This window comes from Oryza sativa, chromosome 5 (assembly GCF_034140825.1).
Source record: "Oryza sativa Japonica Group chromosome 5, ASM3414082v1".
Taxonomy (NCBI): domain Eukaryota; kingdom Viridiplantae; phylum Streptophyta; class Magnoliopsida; order Poales; family Poaceae; genus Oryza; species Oryza sativa.
In genome coordinates, this window is record NC_089039.1 from 24,972,294 (window position 1) to 24,981,894 (window position 9,601).

Below are 9,601 nucleotides of genomic sequence, written 5' to 3' on the forward strand. Positions count from 1 at the left end.
GAAAAACGAGGCAATGGATTAGAGAGCTATAGATACCTATGTAGTCATACCATTGAAGTGGTTTACTATTAATTTAATCTATTGTTGAGATGTACATGTTTTATAGATAGTACCTTATTTTACTATTGCGGGTGCTCTAATAGCCGCGTGCTCAGCGATAGACAGAGGTCGTTGTGCTACCATCATGTTGAGCAGCGTATTCGGAGTTGTCGTCCAGGATGTCTAGTGATAGGGGTAGGATGCAAAGGGAAATTCAATGTGAGCCCAAATCAAATGCCAATGCATGACGATGAAATCATCTGAAACATCCTTTGAGCTAGGGTGGCTTGCATGTAAATTTGTGTGGACAAACTCTACAGAATAATATCAGATATGAATTACACCATCTATTCCAAAATATAAGACATAACCATTTTTAATCCATGTACTAAGAAACAATTATTATTACATTGCTGTTTGAATCATCATAATAAATACAATGCATGCACCTAATTATAATTAGAGATTTTGAAAGTGAAAGAGTTAAAAAAATAAACACCATTTGTTTCAGAGAAAAAAACTACTTCTAGCTACAAATCTGAACACAGACCAGATTTATAGTTAGAAGTTAATTTTTTTTAAGAGGAAGGGAGTATATACCGGAAACAACCTGTCCTCCTACTAGTTTATATCTAGCCTACACAGAGAGTTGTTCCAGATCCACCATTTTTGATACCCAGAGATATTAATAAAACTACTAACTGACCACCGGATGCTCTCGACCAGTGGCGAGATATTGTGCACGCAATGCGTGTTGAGAATTGATATGGTCTAGGAATGGGAAGCATAGGGAGCACCAGTCCAAAGTGTGGAGGTATCAGGTCGCGTGTTTAGAAGGGTGGCGCTGACGCAGTATCGATCTTGCTCAACACAGCCCCGTGAGCGTTGGAATAAAAATTGAAAATATACATTTTTTTCCTAACTTTTTGTAATTATATACGTGTTTTCGAAAGAATTGTCAAAATATACGCGTACCGCGGTATGAACGTGCGGGACCGATTCGTTGGCGCGGAGCGGATGCGCGGGACCGCCGGTCCCGCGGCTTGGCTGTGTGCAACCGCGCCATCCCGCAGGCCGGCGCCGCGCGGTAGCGCGGTTCCGCAGCAGGGACATGCGCCACCCGTTACAGCCAACTAAAATTTGCACTGATTTGATTACATGCGCACGTATATATGCTCTGCACGCAATGTATATATGCAGTGCATGCAGCGTGTGTGCGCTGTACCTGGATTCGGTCGCGCGCGGCCGTGCTGCGGAACCGCGCGGTCGCGCGCAGCCAAGCCGCGGGACCGCCGGTCCTGCGCATCCATGCCGCGCTGATGAACCGGTCGCGCATGTCCATACCGCGGTATGCGTATATTTATACAAATCTTTCGAAAACATATATATAATTAAAAAAAGTTAGAAAAAAACGTATATTTTCAATTTTTATTCTCCGAGAGGGTGGCCTTGGCACTTTGGCCGCATAGTCGATCTCTTGCTTAATTATGTGCTCACGACGCGCGTCTGCAAGGTCCAGCCAGCTCCCAGCTTTTTGTTCCCGGCTTATCGTTTCAGGGCTTTTACGAGGTAGCGCATGCTCGTTTAAGATTAAGGATAATAGTAGAGCTCACTTCGTACTATTAGCTCATCTTAAAGCTAACATATATAATAGATTAGCTATAAGGTTGGCTATAACTTTCTTTTTCTCTCTCTATCTCTTACCTATACATTTAATGTATTTACCTAGGAGCTTGTGTTAAGTTAGCTCTTGCATGAGAGCCAATATACTTGATTTTTTTTGTTATCTCTCTTCTCCATCTAAGCTTATAGTAGACTTATATAGCTTAATATTATACTTGCTCTAACAGAACAATATAGAATAAATATGCAATATGAGAGTGATAAGCATTCAATCATTCGTTTATGATTAATATTAAGCAGCTAGCATGTCTAGCTACCTGAGCTGTAATCACAGGGTAAGGTGAAGAAATTTTTGACACATGTATATCTGAATGGAGATCTAAATTTCAGCTTTGGCTTGCCTCTAACTACAAGCTGAAATTACCGTACAATTTGTTACAGAATTGCTTTCTTTCTACCGCCGTAATTTGTTGTTCTTATGAGTTATGTCAGACTGTAGTACTAAGGTCTTTCTTTCGCAGTTCACTGATGTGGCACGGGACCTCGTTGCACCACGTTGGATTTCTGTCGCCGTATCGCGTGCGGCTGCACCTAACCTAGGCTCCTCGTCCCCCCACAGAGCAGAGCAAAACTTCATTGCGGCGAGGGAGCGAGCGGACTGGAAAAAGCGAGGCGCGTGCGCTGTGGGCAGCGTTTCTTTGCCTGCGCGTGCCCTCGCGTCAATTCCCCCAGACAAAATCACCGATTCGCCCTCCAAAAATCCTCTCCCACCAGCGATTTCCTCCTCCCGCCACACCGATTCCTCCGCTCCACCGCGGCAAGGCCGGTGGTGGTGGCCGACACGGCGGGCGGTGGCGAGAGCGATGGTGGTGGCCGACTCCGCCATGGTAGCCAGGGATGCCTCCCGCCGCCAAGTACCGGCGGCCGCGCACGTATTGGCGAGCCGCCGCCAAGAACGAGGGAGAGGAGGTGGCGGACACTGAGGACAAGCGCGCCGAGGAGAGAGCGGGCTGCCACGGCGGACCGGGAGGAGGAGCAGAGGGTGGGGCGGGGAGGAAGGAGGCGAGCTCACGATGGGATGGAGGAGAACGGGAGCAAGGGTAGGTGAAGGAAATAAATTTCCTTCGCTCGCCCGTGCTAGCCGCACCCGAGTCACGCTCATTGTGGGCCTAGTCGCCTTGCACAGTATCTCCATCCAATTAGACCCCACAAAATAGGATCCTTACGCTGTGGGAATAAGTGTCTTTGGGCCTTTTTTTGGGCTAAGCCACGGAGTGCAGTGCTTGCACTGTGCCCTAAATGGTTATAAAACCTACATAAACCTACATATATATATAAAACCTATATATATGCAACTACTAGTAGGTACTGTACTACTACTCCAGTACTTAATAGGATTGTGTTTAGTTCCACGTTAAAATTGAAAGTTTGAAGAAATTAGAATGATGTGACGGAAAAACTAAAATTTCGTATATGTAGGAAAGTTCGATGTGATGAAAAAGTTAGAAGTTTGAAGAAAAAAGTTGGAATCTAAACAGGGCCCTGTGACTGATAGAAGACATACATAGCCCTATGTCAGTGCATGCTCCTAGGCCTGGTTTAGTTCCCAAATTTTTTTTCGAACTTCCAACTTTTTCATCACATCAAAACTTCTCTACAAACTTTCAACTTTTCTGTCACATCATTCCAATTTCAATTAAACTTTTAATTTTGGCGTGAACTAAACACACCCCTAGTCTAAAACTTGCGCCAGTTTGTTCCATGTATAGATCTTGCCCAAATATATCCACTTTGTATTGGGAGAAAGGAGCAGGTGGAATTGTAGGGGGCCGTGCTATTGAGCATCAACACAACAACACAACAGCAGGTGGAACTGTCGTTCCAGATCAACACTACTACAGCAGCTAGGAGTAGGATGCACGGGGAAATTCAGCGTGCGCCCAAATCAGACAGTGGTGACCTTTTGTTGGTGAAGGTGTACAGTTATCTGAAACATCCTTTGGGTTAGGGTAGCTTACATGTAGGTCTGTGTGGGCAAAATCTGCACAGGCCCAACTGGATGAACAACATGTAGAGCCAGCCTTAGCAAACCCAACCTCTAGCTCAATTGTGGGGAGAACATCTTGAGCCTCAACCGCGTCTCGCCCGTATAACAAACATATCATACGAACACTCCCATGTACTAATTAGGACTGGACTGCTACAGCTGTGTAACACAAAACACACATTTAACGTATGTCTTGGTCACAACGCCGTTTATAAGTAGATGTCACGCTTTTAGAACGTATAGTTCCTTTAAAAATACTTTTTTTTTCATCACATCAGAACATAACATTTGAAACCGGAGTATATGAGTCAATAGTAATGGGTCGACCTATCAAATGATTAAAGCACACTTTCAACGTCATTGTTTCACTTTCTACGATTTATTAGGTAACTTAAAAATAATCAGTTAAAAAATCTTTATATATGTTACCCTTAGCGATTTAAAATCAAATACATTGAAATTAACTACAATAAAGAAAACCGAAAAATTAACATCAAAATTAAATATTACAACTTAAAATTTGGCTTACAAATATAATAAGGGCTTTCACAATGTAATGCCATAGCATTCAGGGGGTGTTTGGGAGGGAGGGACTAACCTAACCGTTCCACGTTGGCGAACCAGGGAGATTTCGCGCACACATTTGCATCCAGGCCTACCAAACCTAAAGCACATGTCCAAAGAAAGCCACAGGTTCTTCAATGTTGCCAAAGGCGCGTAGGGCAGGGAGAGTGCGGCCGTGACCTATGGGCTGCTTATCTTCCATCGGTGACTTTAGATTTTATGGACTCTACTTTAGGGCACACACCAGTGTAAAACTTGTGTTCAATTTCGATCTTAGGCTTACCTGGCATGTGAGGTTCGGCAAATGAGATTCTCGCACTGCTATCGCCCTAAGGATAAGTAAACCAGGAGACGGTTACCGAAGTATCAAATATATCAAATAACTCTCTTTTGGCAAGGTCGCATATAGATTTATTTTCAGAAAATAGGACTTACATTTTGAAATCTACAACTAGCACCCGGTAGGTAATAATGAAGGTTTAGTTTGTAAAGTATACTCCCTCCGTCCCCGTAAAAACTAACATACAGTAGAATATGATATTTTCTATTACTATAATAAATCTGGATATATCTATGTTCAGATTCATCGTAAACGTTACTTCTCGTTATAAATTGATTTTTTTTTATGGGAGCGAGGAGGAGATAAAAAAAGGTACTACCTCCATCCCAAAATATAATAATTTTTGGGTAGATGAAACATATCATAGCTTGTTCAGTACTATATATCCCATCCAATCAAAATTGTTATGTTTTGAGAGAGAGTGAGGCCATGTTTAGATTCCAAATTTTTTCTTCAAACTTTTAACTTTTCCGTCACATCGAATTTTTCTACACAAAAACTTTCAATTTTTCCGTCACATCATTCCAATCTCTTCAATTTTCAATTTTAGCATGGAACTAAACACAGCAGTAGTAGGAGTTTTAAAACCGGAAAAGAAAAAAAAATCCGAGGCGTCTTTCTCCGTTTCTCGAAGCCGCCTCCTCCTCCGGCGCCGCTAGCTTCTGGGAAATTGCGTGGTGGAGACGAGCACGCTACGGACCCCCCTTCGACCCAACGGAACGAACCGTCAAGCCGCGGGATTCCTTCCCCACCCTCCCACGCCTCCAGCTATAAATACCGCCCCCTCCTTCCTCCTCTCCTCCCCACGCACACCCCGCTGCTTCCGATCAAATCGATCCCCAAATTCCCCGATCCCCGCAGCCGCTCCTGCGACTCGTAGGTCTCGTCAAGTCGGCGGCGACGACTTTGATCTCTATTCAAGGTATGTATATACGGTGCCGCCGCCTCCTCCTGTTCTGGTTTTGATCTGTATATAGGCGATTGATTGGTTTGGTGGTTGGGAAGGTGAAATCGATCTCGGGCTAGATCTGATCGATTGTGTAGCTGGATGGTTGATCGGATCGTTTGTTTTGGTCCTGGATGCTCGATCGGATAGTTCCGTGGTAATTTTTGTGTAGATCTGTTTGTTAAATCATGATTTATTTGGCTTGCCCGGTTGTCCCGTGCAAATCGTGCGCTAATTTTACCTGTGAGTATAAGTTGTGGCTCTGTGTGTATTTGTTCCTGATGCTCGTGTGGTCTTGATAAAAGCTTGGGCATATCTGCTGATCCATGATGTACTCTTAATTTTTGCCCTAGCAAACTTGATGCTGTTCGTGTATTCATTGAATTCCTGATGCTCGTGTCCTGTGGCCTCCGTAACCTTTCACTTGTCTGCTGATCCATTATGTACTGACTTAAGCCCTACAGCCCTAGCATACTTGATACTTTTATAGGTGCGCATTGTTTGAGTTCACAAGATTCAATTTAGTCAAGTTGCAGTAACATGATTGGAATTAGAATTCTTCATGATCCTGTGAAGCACCCAATCTAGCTTTGTCAGATTTGCATGTGGCACTTCCCTGAGTTAGATCAAAGATATGCTCTGCTGTATATCTTTTTTATGCTTTGTAATCTAATATAGAGAAGTACAGAACAACCATTGCTACGTTTGACATTAACTACAACCTTCTGTTATCTGTTAATTTTTTGTAGTTTGGTGCTTAGAAGAATCTTTTTTTTTGTTAACATTTGTTTGCTTGATCCTGGTTCCCTTATAATCTTGTATATACTGGAGACTTACCATGGTTGATATACATTCTTGCAGATGCAGATCTTTGTGAAGACTCTCACTGGCAAGACCATAACCCTTGAGGTTGAGTCCTCGGATACCATTGACAATGTAAAGGCCAAGATCCAGGACAAGGAGGGAATCCCACCGGACCAGCAGCGTCTCATCTTCGCTGGCAAGCAGCTTGAAGATGGGCGCACGCTTGCTGACTACAACATCCAGAAGGAATCCACCCTCCACCTTGTCCTCCGCCTCCGGGGAGGCATGCAAATCTTTGTCAAGACCTTGACTGGCAAGACTATCACCCTTGAGGTTGAGTCTTCTGATACTATTGACAACGTTAAGGCAAAGATCCAGGACAAGGAAGGGATTCCCCCGGACCAGCAGCGTCTGATCTTTGCTGGCAAGCAGCTCGAGGATGGTAGGACCCTTGCTGACTACAACATCCAGAAGGAGTCCACCCTTCACCTTGTTCTCCGCCTAAGGGGAGGAATGCAGATCTTCGTGAAGACCCTTACTGGCAAGACCATTACGCTTGAGGTTGAGTCATCAGACACGATCGACAACGTGAAGGCGAAGATCCAGGACAAGGAGGGCATTCCCCCAGATCAGCAGCGTCTTATTTTTGCCGGCAAGCAGCTGGAGGATGGCAGGACCCTCGCTGACTACAACATCCAGAAGGAGTCCACCCTTCACCTTGTTCTGCGCCTAAGGGGTGGAATGCAGATTTTCGTCAAGACTCTCACTGGCAAGACTATTACCCTGGAGGTTGAGAGCTCAGACACCATTGACAACGTGAAGGCGAAGATCCAGGATAAGGAGGGCATCCCCCCGGACCAGCAGAGACTCATCTTCGCTGGTAAGCAGCTGGAGGATGGCCGCACCCTTGCCGACTACAACATTCAGAAGGAGTCTACCCTACACTTGGTGCTCCGCCTCAGGGGTGGTATGCAGATCTTCGTCAAGACTCTTACTGGCAAGACCATTACTCTGGAGGTTGAGAGCTCCGATACCATCGACAATGTGAAGGCTAAGATCCAGGACAAGGAAGGTATTCCCCCAGACCAGCAGCGCCTGATCTTCGCCGGCAAGCAGCTGGAAGATGGCCGTACCCTCGCCGACTACAACATTCAGAAGGAGTCTACCCTCCACCTGGTGCTCCGCCTCAGGGGTGGTCAGTAATCATTGATTGATGGAATTGCTGCTGTACTGTTATCCTGTGTCTGCATTATCCTCGTGAAAACTTTATTTGTGCTGTTAGTGGACCATCGAGTCCGTTTAAATGTGCTGTACTGCTGTCCGAACATTTGCTGGGTCATAGCAGTTTAAACTAATTAATAAGTAAACTATTAATCTGCGTTGCTAAATTTGCTTATAGTTCTGCACCCATTACAACTCTTCATTCAAATTTGCCTACATTTCAGATTAAAGTGCCTGCGTGCTGCTACATCTATTTCTTGATTTATTTTATTGACTAGTAGATCAGAGTGATATAAGTCCTATTGGGTACACTGGAGTGAAACAATGGCAGATTCTTATCATGCTAATCACCAAATGGATCGTTTGGACTTTGTAGCCCTCAAATTATTAGGGCGTTTTCTGGATGATATCATGAGGGTGTTTTCTGGGGGATGGTGCTGCAAAGCAAACTTTAGGAACATGTGACTCAATTTTTTTTAGAATGGGCAATATATGTCCAATGGTTCTATTACGTCATTTTCCCGTCTATTTACACAATCGCGTTCTTTGAATGCTAGAACTGCAACTTGATCATGCTGGAGCTCTCTAAGCTTATAGTTTTACAGCTGAAAAACAGAAAATAAAATGCTAATGTTTAGTATTCAGATCATTGCTTTTGATGAGTTCAGTTTTCCTCATCAAAGTCTATCCTACAATTACTAATGATCTCAACAACAGTTAAGACTTTGTTAGTGATAGGAATACACGAGTTATCAGTGCTGTGTTTAGTTCCACGACAAATTCGGAAGTTTGAAGCCTTGAAGCCTTGAAACTTCAAAGGGGGGTAACACGAGTATTGTAATGGCAGTGTCTGACAAGAGGAGGGGGGGTGGGGGGGGGGGGTAAACTTGCTTGAAGCCTTGAAACTTGATTCGGTCAGAAGACTGAGATCTGCCGCTGTGCTTCCTACTCAATCTCTAGACTGTTTACTGAATCAACGGTTCAAGCAGTAGATTTGTAAAATAAGATTGTATAAACAAAATATCATACAAAAACTAAAATCTTATATTTCAGAATTTTTATCCAAATTTTGAATGTTTTCGTCCCAGGGGTATTTTGGTCATTTTGGCAAATTTGTACAGTACTAACGGAGACTAACCAGACGGCGATGGTAAATTGTAGAAGTTAAGCAAAAGTCGATGGCATATTGTATAACGTGATAAAGTTAGTGGTAAATCATAGACATGTGACAAAGTCAGTTGTATAGTAGAGATAGAGAAGAGATATAGATTAAAATCAAAACATAAAATTAAAACCGACTCAAACACGAATGACAAACCGTAGAAACATCTTCAATTTTTATAACTGACTCAAACACGGATGACGGACCACGAAAACATCTTCAATTTTTATAACCGACTCAAATACAGATGACGGACTGCGGAAACATATTCAATTTTTATAATAGTAGAGATATGGTTTAGTTAATGTAAAATTCACTGTGTAAAATTTGCTTATATATATATTTTGTTAGAAAATCATGAGATACAATTAAGAGTCCAATCGTCTTAAGTTAGTATGCGAGTTCTTTTAAAGAGAATTATTATACAATTCCTTATGTATTTGAAAACGAACGAACTAAAAAACCGACTTAAATACGGATTTGTATTTCCAAAAATGAACGAACTTAGAAACCGACTCATACACGGATGACGTACCAAAGTACCGGCAAAAATATCTTCAATTTTTATAATAGTAGAGATACATTATTTTTCTTTCAAATAATCGTACGTATGTAATTATTTCCATCTTACGTACATAAATATTTCCACTAAACAGATTATCTCGGATATAGAAAGGATAAACTTTATAAATAGATCTAATCTGACGGTGTAAAATAATGGGTCCACCAATTTAAATAAAAATCGACGGTGGGATTGTAGAATGCCACATGGCGACCTAGGAGCGCTAGTAGAAGCGCCATGTGGCGACTTAGAAGCGTTTATAGGATGTTTAATGGACTTTTAGTATTATATAA

General features: G+C 42.9%; 1 protein-coding gene across 1 annotated transcript; it reads left to right on the top strand.

The window, feature by feature from the left end:
* The first annotated feature begins 5,418 nt into the window (after positions 1 to 5,418).
* Positions 5,419 to 7,751, top strand: LOC9272016 (polyubiquitin). Its single transcript, XM_015784735.3, has 2 exons — positions 5,419 to 5,535; positions 6,421 to 7,751. The coding sequence occupies exon 2, from the start codon at positions 6,421 to 6,423 to the stop codon at positions 7,564 to 7,566; it is 1,146 nt and encodes a 381-aa protein (XP_015640221.1). The 5' UTR covers positions 5,419 to 5,535; the 3' UTR covers positions 7,567 to 7,751.
* The last annotated feature ends 1,850 nt before the right edge of the window (positions 7,752 to 9,601 follow it).